Source organism: Marmota marmota, unplaced genomic scaffold (genome assembly GCF_001458135.2).
Source record: "Marmota marmota marmota unplaced genomic scaffold, marMar, whole genome shotgun sequence".
Taxonomy (NCBI): Eukaryota; Metazoa; Chordata; class Mammalia; order Rodentia; family Sciuridae; genus Marmota; species Marmota marmota.
The window spans coordinates 1,465,445-1,477,008 of NW_026000173.1; the positions used below are offsets into that span (position 1 = coordinate 1,465,445).

General features: G+C 39.7%; 1 protein-coding gene across 2 annotated transcripts; it reads right to left on the reverse strand.

Annotated features, from left to right (window-relative positions):
* Window positions 1-4: 4 nt before the first annotated feature.
* Window positions 5-8,881, reverse strand: M6pr (mannose-6-phosphate receptor, cation dependent). 2 transcript variants are annotated; one of them, XM_048787852.1, is made up of 7 exons: window positions 8,863-8,881; window positions 5,327-5,503; window positions 4,293-4,459; window positions 2,607-2,716; window positions 2,224-2,354; window positions 1,475-1,601; window positions 5-1,012 (listed from the first exon to the last, which is right to left on the reverse strand). In XM_048787852.1, the coding sequence occupies exons 2-7, from the start codon at window positions 5,500-5,502 to the stop codon at window positions 890-892; spliced, it is 834 nt and encodes a 277-aa protein (XP_048643809.1). In that variant the 5' UTR covers window position 5,503; window positions 8,863-8,881; the 3' UTR covers window positions 5-889. The 2 variants fall into 2 exon arrangements, with proteins under 2 accessions (XP_048643809.1, XP_015362063.1); XM_015506577.2 differs by lacking the exon at window positions 8,863-8,881 and adding an exon at window positions 8,601-8,809.
* Between the last annotated feature and the right edge of the window lie 2,683 nt (window positions 8,882-11,564).

Sequence of the window (11,564 nt, forward strand, 5' to 3'; positions counted from 1 at the left end):
TAGTGGCGGGGGGTGTTCAAAAACCAATATGCCTGTGAAAAAAAGTGCAACATATGTTTACAATACTGGTAGAGGGAAACAAGAACAGCTTTTCCAGCTTTTACTACAATAGAAGAAAGCTGTCATGGAGATCCAAGCATAAGGTAAACATATTTGCTGATTCAACTTGTCTTTCCAATGGACTAGATTGCTGGATTAGGCATTTTGGCCACACATGGATTGATAACCACAAGACCACAATCCAGGGCCGGCCCAATTACAGCTATATCATCCCAATGACAATGGTGTGATGGTACCTTATAATCCTGTAATTAGGAAATTTCACATTTTCCTGTCTAATCCCAGATGTGGGAGATCAAATCTAGAACATTTGGCTCAGACCAAATGGGAATACTTGGATTGCAACCAAGTAATCACTACAAAGCAGATCCAAGCAGCAAGAAATATCATCCAGATTCTCATGGAGACTATCGTAGGGTAGAGTTATAGCATGAAAGCAATCAAACCTGTATAAATAATGCTTCTTTGCTTTTTCTTTAATTAAAGAAATCCAGTGTCTCAAAAATTTGTGAAAATGCATTAAAAAAGAAAGGGCCAGTGACACTTTTGCCCACTTTTAACTGTCCTACCTGTACCCTCTGATAGCAAGAGAGTGCAGCACCTCTGTTTTCACAGGTCTCATTATCTCTTAAAAGTAACACCTCTCTAAAAGAAAAACAAGATAGGGAACAAAGGGAAGGAAGTTCTAGTGAGAAGAGGATGCAAATCAACAGCAAACTGGAAAGCAGGAATGATATAAGAGCAAGAATGGAGTAGAGACTGCTTGAGAAATCTGGCTGAGTATGCTTTGGTTTGGGGGACTAAAGAGGCTGGACATTTTAAAGTGCAATCACATTGGTAATAAATGATCATCCCTTTCTTCTGACTCCTCTCCCAGCTGGTCATCCCCCACACCACGATATGCAGCAGGCACATTTCGGGGTTTAGAACGACACACAAAGTCACAACCATCCTGTAGGAAAAGCAAATGAAATGAGAGTTTGGAATATCCGACTTAAAAAGACAAAGTTCATATTTATGGTCTAAGAATGTGACAAAACTGGTTTTTGCCAGGGATAATGACAAACTCAAAACATCCAAGGATTAGCCTGATTTCAATTTAGGAAAACAAGTGTATCTTCTAATTAGGCCACAGCTTCTCTGCTGCATCAATCCCCAATCTGCCCCAGTAGCAATCTGGGAGATCATCAAATTCATAGTATTGACCTTCCAGCCACATCTTAGCAAGGCCAGAAACTTACGCTATGCTACTTACTAGTTTGTACTAGGACAGCCAACTGTTTTGACTTGAAGGGACTTTTGTAGTATTAGCACTCAGTGTCCTGTATCCCAGGAAACTCTCAGCAAACCAGGATAACTGGATACCCAACCTTCTATGAAGGCTATAGACCCAGCCAGTTGCCTTGTTACTTACTGCTACCAGGTTGCCAAGATCTTGCCAGAAGGCTAAGTGGGGAAACTGCTCCATTCCCTTGGCTCCCACCACTAGTCGCTGGTATAAGAAACCTCCAATGACATAGACAGCAACCAGTGATGCAAATCTGTAGAAAAGACGTGTACTTAAAGACCAAAACTGAACATGGTGGTATGAGTCTGTACTTCCAACTTGGGAAGCCAATACAAATCATGATTTTAATGCCAATTTGGGTCAAATCAAAAAAATACTCAAAACGAACAGAGAAAAGCTAAAACTCAGATACTAAGGATGACCCCTGTATTCAATGTTAAGTTTCTTAAGCTACATTTGTGGAAAAGGGATGATGGGGAGAAGGTAGGTAGGGGGTGGAAGGGAAGCTTCTTTAGAAAACCAGCTAAGAGTGTTGTCAGTCTGACAGAAACAAAGGCTCAGAAGAAAATGTGACCTAGTGTGTAACCAAGGATAACCACTACTAGATACATAATTCTGTTTTTCTATAGTTCTAATCACTTTAATAGGATAGTATTCAAAACTGTCCAGCCTTCCAGTGGATTAAAAAAAAAAAGCATCTCCAAATGCAAACACTTGTGGGGGACTAAACATTAAATCTAATTTCTTAAAAACATGCAATAGTTTATAGTCAGAGTATGTTTACATGATCATCTTTCCTAATTTAGTATAACACATGCACCCACCACCATTTGTGCCTATATACCACCAAGTAGCTATAGGAAAAGAATACTCACATAACAAGTAAGATAGAACCCACGCTGAGGTGGGAGACCTCTGGGGAGCAAGCCAGGCTGCTATCCATCTCAAAGAGGTAGAAACAATCTTGGACTTTGCCTCGCTCCTCAGTCACAGGATTAAAATTGTCCTAATGAGAGGACAGAACACAGTGTTTGTGATAAAATATCCAACAAAAGAAAAAACCCAAAAACCATATTGCTTCCTCCTGGTTCAGTAGTCTACTTCCATTTAAGATGGAAAATAGGTGTTGGACATAGGGAAAATTGACCTATACTTTTCTGTCCACCCCAATGTAAGAATCTTATCCCCTCTGAATATTCCACCTCAGGTCAATCCTTTGAATCTCTTCCCTAGGTTTATATATTCCAGGGTGCCTCACCGCTAGGGTATGTCGATTGCAGGAGATCATCACCACTGCACGACGCTGCTCCTTGCCACAGTGGTTGTCATATTCATCACCCCCTTTATAGATCAGCATGATCCAATTACCTGAGGAGGGACAAGGAAAATGGTGCTATGGGGTAAGGGGGAAAGGAGAGGCAACTCTAGGTAGTATGGCAGAGTGGAATTAAGGAATCAGTGAAATTAGTTTTAATTAAAATAACCCTTATGGGAATGAGCTCTGTATATCAGATGTGCCATGCTAAAACTTTGCTTCTTTACAAAGCGTGTTCCCTTGTTTTAGGAACTAAGAACCACATATCTATGTAGGAATCATCTTAATTTTCCACATTAAGATAGGCAACTGGTAGTATGAAAATAATTATTTTCACCTTAACAAATATTTGTTAAGGTTCCATACCTTAACAATGATTCACGTTTTCAGAACACCTGCTAATACCAAAAGAAGAAGTAATTATAAATCATTTATTACCAAAAGAAGAGCAGCAGGGAGAAGATGAATTATTTGCAAATTCAAAGTGGATGATTTTATTGAAATGGTAATGCATTTCTCTTCTTTAGTATTTACTATGTTCAATGTTCTTTTGCAAAAAATATCACCTGACTTACAATCATGTAAGGTCAATAAGGTAAGGATTTTACTTCTAATTTTTTTTGTTTTGGGTACTGAGGATTGAACCCAGGGGTGCTCAACCACTAAGCCACATCCCCAGCCCTATTTTTTTCTTTTTAGAGAGAGGGTCTCACTGAGTTGCTTAGCATCTCGCTGTTGCTGAGGCTGGCTTTGAAATCATGATCCTCCTGCCTCTGCCTCCTGAGCCACTGGGATTACAGGCTTCCAATTTTGCATGTGAGAAAACAAGGTCAAAAAGGTAAAACAATTTTTCAAAGTCATTAGGAAATATGATGAGCAGTAAAGAACCCACTCATCTGACCCTAGCCATAAAGCTCTTGTGTTATGTTTTATTATATTATTTAAAGGAATAAATATCTCTACTAGAGACCTTAGTTATTTGTTTTTGGGATGGAATTAGACCATAAGTGCTCATAGACTCCTTTACAGCAATATGATTTTATGACTTGAGAAATATCACCACTGGCACAAGTTGATGGGGAATATTTTACAGATTGTTTTGCAAAAAGTCTTGATCTCTTAAAATTTAACTGGAAAGCTTTGGTTAATTTGGTAGGAAATGGTGGTGGTTAGTGTGGAACTAAGTAAGTATTTGGGTGAATAAAAGGTCTACAGGCCACACAATTTTGGTTAGACTGTTCTTTTTTATATGTGTATGTGTATATGTGTGTGTGTGGTGGTACTAGGAACTAAATCCAGGGGTACTCAACCACTGAGCTACACCTCCAGCCCTTTTTATTTTGAGACAGGATCTCACTAAGTTGCCCAGGCTGGCCTTGAATTTGTAATCCTCCTGCCTCCTGAGCTGGGATCATAGGCATGTACTGCCACACCTGGTTTTTCACTACCTTCATACATGTATATGTTCTCAACTGTGGTTTCAGGGCAGCAGTGGAACTAGGTGTCCTGTGGTTTATAGTCTTGGATGTGTCAAACTACACATAACATATACTGGAAAAGACTGGGAAAAAATAAAAATAAGACTGTTAAAACAATTGATTTGAGATTAATCAACAGGGAAAATCTTACTTCCATTGAAGATGTGTGTCTGATTGAGTCTCCCTACTACTGTCTCTTTTCCATTACTTTTGTTGATCTGTACCAGGCCTGCTCCAGAGGTGTGGTTGCCAGCTTCCCGGCATACCCTGAATACGTAGATATATGTGTCTGAGCCCTGGCCCACGGTGCTCTCAAAGCTGTAAGGAAAAGTGGGAAGAAAGTAAGAGTAGAGTTACTAGCTATTAGCCTCAGGAAGAACCAGCTTTCCTCCCTTTCTTTGACAATAATAAAAAAAAACACGCTTCATTTATTTATCTAATATCATGGTTGAGTAGTATTTGTTGAGTTATGACCCTGATAGACCATAATTGTTGATACATGATTACAATATACCACCCAATGCAGCTAGATATTTCAGATATTTCTAGAATGCTTATTCTAAGCTATGCTAAAGTGTTATTTACTACTTCCCCAGGAACATGAGACACACTACTTTTTTTAAGAGAAAATTTATTTTTACAGAGTGCACATACCATATATACTATACCATGTTTTATAAACAACCATAATTTTGTAAAACTCTTCAGTGAAAGAAATACTAAATCCTTCTTCCCAATATGGCACTATTATGGAACCATATATCAAAAAGACACTGTTTCTTAAGAATCACCTTCAGATTTATCTGAAGATTCTTGACACCAACAATGATATGTACAGGCCTAAAGATGTTCACCTGATACTACTAAAGTCCTATTATATGAAGGTATCAAATAATGCTTAGATTTCCACAAGCTGGTTTCCTGAATCCAGTCTTAGAACCAGCTACTCTACTGTGAAAGGTTAAGAGAACCATGTTATACTAACAACTGGATTGAAAATTTTCCTTATATCATTGAAGAAAGAAGGGTATTATGGTCCAATAAAACTAATATTTTAAGTGCAGATCAGAACCTGTTATTTTACATGGATTTCCTCCAGACTAAAAGTGAAATAAAATCAGTAAAAAGAAGACTCTTTATTAATAAAGATACTCTCCCAAGCCCTTTACGGTTCTTCTCATTTACCTTTTGTTAAACAGTGGAGTTAGCCTCTGCAATAGAGCCAACTCACTCTTTGACTCTTTTTCCTTGTCTCCTACCAGGTCACAAGTTTTTTCTTCTGTCTGCCAGGATTCTCTCACTGCCACAGCCAGGAACAACAGCAGTAGCAGTCTAGTCCTCCAGCTATAGAAAGGGAACATCCTTTTGGAAGAGTGTGTATTACGGAGGGCAGGCAGGATCAGGAGAGAAGGGAAAGAGATAAAGCATGTGAACATGTAATAAATGAATGGTATTCTGATTGTGTAGAAAGTATGATTCTTTGGCATAAGCAACAAGTAGTACATTTTAATATCTTTGTAACAGGAACACCTATAGCAGAAAGCCCCAAAACAAACTTTTAGTCTAATTTACAGAGGAATCTTCCAAAACAAACTGTGGGGGTGAGAAAAAGGAAAAGAGGAAGAGTAAAAGAATTATTTAATTTTGCTAGTCTGGGAGCAGCCATCCTTGCCTCTTTACTGTCTGGAGAAAAGTTAGATTGCCTCATTAAAGTTTAATATTAGTTCACAAATAAAGCTTAAACCAGTGGCCTTCCCTAAGAAAACACTCATTATGATTTAAATAAACCCTTGAATATGTCTAGTTGGAAGTTATTAAAACTTGAATATTTTGGCCCTAACTTCTCATATCATTATTCAGGAACATTTAACAATCCTCCTTCATATTTATTCTAAGAATATAGAATACAGGTAAATACATCTGCAGCACCTAATACTTGAGATTTATCTACTCTAATATTTCATCTTTGAAAAATCATTCAAATTATAGGAAAAAGAAAAGTCTATCGATCAAAATAAGTGGTTTCATGAAGTCACCCAAAACCAAGTCACATCTGCATTTTGACTACAAGTCACAAAATCTCAAGGGCTTTTATATTTTCAGTAAGTACAGTTGTCTTTGACAGTCCAATCTGATGGCAACTCTGGGTTCATCTGATGCTTGTACTACTCCAGGAATGGAACAACATTGTGACTCTGTTTCTCAAATTCCTTTTCTCTAATCCATCTTCGTATCCAGGCACACTGGTTTACTCTTGCAAAAGATTTCATTCTGGCATCCATTAATCCTTCAGACCATTGCTTCTTGTTAGTTTCATAACAATATCACTAATTTTCCCAGTACAAAGCTTAACTCTTCCAAATTTTTCTCACCTGAGATGGGTAAATGGAACCTCCAACACTGAGCCCTGAATGCACTTTCCCTTCTCCCCTCAACAAATTTACATTTTACCATCTATTTCTCACACTCCATTAGGCCAACAAATGCTTAGGAAGTTATCTACCTGACTGTGTGTACATCAATTCATTGAATAAATATTAATTAAGATATTTTCATAAAATAATTCCTTAGCCAAGAGGTCAAAGGCCCCCATAATATAGTTAAAGCACCATAACCACAACAGCAGGAAACACTTAATGAAATAAAAGCCTCTGGCCAGGCATTGCTGGAAGCACTTAACATATAACTCTATGCAAGAAATACAATTTTTGTCTCTACTTAATAGATAAGAAAACCGACACAGCTAGTGGAGCATACCAGATAGTCTGGTTCCAGAACTCATGGTCTATGCATAATTTTTTGCGGGAATGAAAGTAGGCAGCCAAAGCTGTGCTGCCCGCCCCTGCCTTTTTTTATTTTTTTAAAAAGCAAAGCAAGAAGGGGAAATGACTTCTCACCCAGTTGACTAAATAGGAGGTGGAATAAAGAACTCAGATCTCAAACTTCCACCTTCCCTAAGTAAACCTATCACTCAACACACAACGTGACCAGTTGATTCACTAAAAAGAAATTATACTACTTTTGTTAGATTGACTGGCATGCCATTTACCTTATGTTCTTTCGGGGCCTAATTTGAAATGTTAACTTCAGGCTCTCAAGATCTTTTTTTTCCAGAGCAGTTTCTGGAAGGATGCTCACAAAGAATGCTGTGTTCTTTGGCCTCAAAGTTAGTTCCTTATTTGTAAACAGTTGATGGTTTCTCTTCCCAAATGAGAACAAAGAATCTCACAAAACTGGGAAGAGATGGAGAGCTAAAAACCCTGCAGCTGGCATTAAGAGTTACCTTTTTTTCTCTTATTGGTTCAAAAAGTTAAAATGAGAGTAAATTAACATTCTTCTTTCTTTTCTGCTTAAGGTTTGATTATCAATTTAAGCTATTTCCTTTTTTTTTTTTTTGTACCAGGAATTGAACTCAGGGGCACTTAACCACCACCACACACCCAGCCCTTTTTATATTTTATTTTGGGACAGGGCCTCCCTGAATTGCTTAGGGCCTTGCTAAGTTGCTGAGGCTGGCTTTGAACTTGCCTCCTCCTGCCTCAGCCTCCCAAGCCACTGGGACTACAGGCATGTGCCACTGCGTCTGGCTAAGCTGTTTCTTTTTGATTTAGTGTGGCCTATGCTCTAAATACTTTGCCTAGATTATATTCGTTAACCTTCACAACCCGGAAAAGTATGTATAATTTTTCCCATGTTTAAGATGAGGAATCCGAGACTTACAGAGTTACTTGTTCAATGCTATACAAGTTATCGGAGCAACCTGGACAACTCATGGCATAAAGATATTTACTGGAAAACAAATGATAAACCAATGGGCACAACAATTATAAAGAGTATTGAAATCCAAGGGCTGGGTAATCCATTTTTGATATGCTACACTTACATTCACAAGGTACAAATGTTTGTCTAGACACTTTGGACAAAAGGAGAGGATTTCAGAATCTTGAAAAATCTTTAATTTTGTTGAAAGAAAGAAACTCTGTGAGTAGTAGTTCTGTGTCCCAAGAGTTGAAGCTCCCCACAAGAAGGAACACGAGACAATCCCAGTTACTCTTCTCCACACAAAGCAAAAATTTCCCTTAAACCTCTCCTAGGATTTTCACTTTCCAACTGCTTGGAGCCAATCCTTATTCAAAAGAGGCCACTTCACCTCCTTTCATGATGCATGCCAAAATTCCTTCTATAAGTATCCAGTGACTCTTCAAACCTAACTCCATAGCTGGGGACCTTCTATTCCCGGTCTTCCAAATATCTTTAAGTCATCTTTCTAGTCTTTGAAGTCCTATCTCCCTTGTATCTTTCGGGAGTCTGCGCCTCCCCGCCCTCACCTCTATTCTGCTCTAGGGCTCATGTGCCACATCTTTGGAAGAAAACTACTGCCAAGTGAGACTTTGCGATCCCGGCTCAGAGGTGTGAGCAAACCCCAGCCCGCCTCCTCCTCCACGCCCCTCAGACTCACGTGTCACGGGCAAACGGCGTGGCCAAAGCTCAGAACCCCCTGGCGAATAGCTTTCTGAGAATGGGAGACCGGGCTAGCAAGGGGCCAGCCACAGACACCGGTCCCAGAGACCGTGTCAGAGGCCAGCGTTTCCCCAGGTGCCTTGCTGTGCCCTACTCCGGGAACCGGAAACAGGAAGCGCTAGGGGGCCGCTGGGCAACTGCTCCTCCCACTAGACCCCGCGGCATGTGACTACAGAACCATTTCTCCCTTTTCTCCTTGCCGGTCTCACTGTCAACCCTAAACGCTGATTGGCCGATATCCTAGGGTGTTTAGCTCCGCCCCTACCGTTAATTCCAATTACAATGGAGACTGTCAAATTTGGATCCTGCTTTTCACTTCGCCTTTCTACCAATGGGGTCTCAGTCCCGCCTCCGGGCACGCTTTGCTCGCGCGCCCAAGTCACGCGGGGGTCACGCCCCAGGTCGACTTCTGATAGGTCCTCTTGAAGAGGGTACGTGAGGGCGCACGGAGGAAGCAGAAACTACGCAAAGCGGCCCGCGCTACGGCCTTTCTGGGAATTGTAGTTCTTTTGCCAAACATTCTCGTTCAGCGCCTCCCCAGATTCTTCGCAGCCTGTGGGAGCCGCTGTTCCGCCGTCTGTGGGCTTGAGTATACCTGCGTACGGGTGGCCGCTGTAGAACGATGGGGTCGTTGGTGTCTTGGTTCTATTAACAACACTTTTTTCTTTACGTCCTTTTTACGGTGTAGTACCTTGGGGTGTTTTGTTGTTGTTGTTACTGTTATTTTTTATCTCATCTTGTGGCATTTGCTTGATAAGCATACTCTGCAGCCATCGGTGTTCACCAGAGGTTTCTTATGCATGCCCTGTTCTTTTCATCTCTCTGCATTTCTGGTGTCCTGGGGAACAAGCAACACAGTTCTAGTCTTTGTGTCTTTGATAAGATCCTTTGCGGTTTCCTTATGTTTTATTAGCTATTTGTCGAAGCCCTGCTTGTTCTTAGACCTTAGTTCAGATATTCCTGCTACTGTAACTTCCTGGATTCACTCCCACAATGAACTCTTCCTTCCTCAGAACGCTGGTTTGTTGGCTTGTGCTTGGCTTCATTTATCTTGTTTTATTCTGCTTGACATTACTTGACTTGTTTGTGTCTCCCATGCAAATAGGGGCCGCCTTATTAGAACTGTTACCGTGTTTTGAATCTAATAATAATATTAATAATCACCAAAAGTGTGCACATCTCTGAGGGGCTGGGCAATTTTGTAAGTGCCTTTTTAAATTTTTTAAAATTTTTTAATGTCTTAGAAGGAACCCAACTTTTTTTTTTTTTTAAAGAGAGAGGGGGGGAGAGAGAGAGAGAGAATTTTTTAATATTTATTTTTTAGTTATCGGCAGACACAACATCTTTGTTTGTATGTGGTGCTGAGGATCGAACCCCTGGCCGCACGCATGCCAGGCGAGCGCGCTACCGCTTGAGCCACATCCCCAGCCCCAGGAACCCAACTTTTATTTTACTGAGAAAATAATTTGATCAGCACAGTGGCTAAAGTTTTTTTCTGATAAATCTGGAACAGACTTCTGGTAGGGGTGTTCACAGTAACTCACAGCTGTTAATGCCTTTCTCTATTTTCCCCCTGAGTGTCACACAGGGTAATGCTTGGGAAAGTCCTTCAGAGCCCCAGGTGGCCCACGATTTCACAGGTAATTAGAAAATTTGAATCCCTTGATGAAAATTAAGTTTAATTATTAAGTGTTAAATATTTGAATTTTTTTTAAAGAGAGAGAGAGAGATAATTTTTTAATATTTATTTTTTAGTTTTCAGGGGACACAACATCTTTGTTTGTATGTGGTGCTGAGGATGGAACCCTGGCCACACGCATGCCAGGCGAGTGCGCTACCGCTTGAGCCACATCCCCAGCCCTAAGTATTTGAATTTTAAGTCAGAAATAGAAAATCTGATATTGCATGAAGCTACTAGCAAATTAAGGCCCTGTGAGGCCTGAGGTAGTATGCCATGTGGCCATATATTTAGAGTCCTGGATAGCAGTGCAGTGTTCCTGGGCTATTGTGACTCCATTTGGATCTTGATGCCACCTGTTCCTGGGTCTGCTTCCTAGCACTGTCTCAAAGGTTGTTCTTTGGGCTCAGCATCAACTGTGTAAGTGCTGGTAAAAAAGTAATTCACTTTTAACACCTTAAAATTAAACTTGAATTAAACTTAATTCACACCATCCTTATGAGGAAGTATCTTATGTGATTTTTCAGATGAGTAAAATAGCTAAGTATATAACCTGCTATGGGTGCCATAGCTATTAAGTATTCAAATTTAGGCACATAATCTCCAGAATCCCGCTTTTAATCCTTGAACCACCATACTGATTGTATATTATTCTACATTTGTTAGTGCCAGGCATGTTGGTGTGCCTATAATTCCAATGACTAGAGAGGCTGAGGAAGGAGGATTGAGTTTGACATTAGCCGTGGCAACTCTGTGAAACTCTATTTCAAAATAAAAACTAAAAACTGCTAATCAGCTCCCCCTGGATTCAGTCTCCAGGACAATAAAACCCCCCATGCCACAATTGTTTATTAATTGATCTATTTAGTTCTGGGTTGGATATTGGATGTTTCCTCAGGGAAAAAAGTTAAAAGATGATTTTCCTTCTTATAATAAGAGTAATTTGAGATCAGAAAACAGAACAACAAAAATCATACATAAACACAACAAAAGGTTGCATGTTTTCTTCTTGGAAGTAGTTGTTTCCTTTCTTAAAAAAATGAGTATATCCAATACTTCTCCATATCATTAATTTTCCAGATAGACTTCATGTTTTTTCTGGTGTTGGGGATCAAATTTTTTAATAGCTGTATAATATTTAGTTTTATTAGTTTTATCAGTTGTTATTTAATCTATAAATGTTGGGCAGGCATTTAAGGTTTTTCTATTGAATTGCTTTTATAA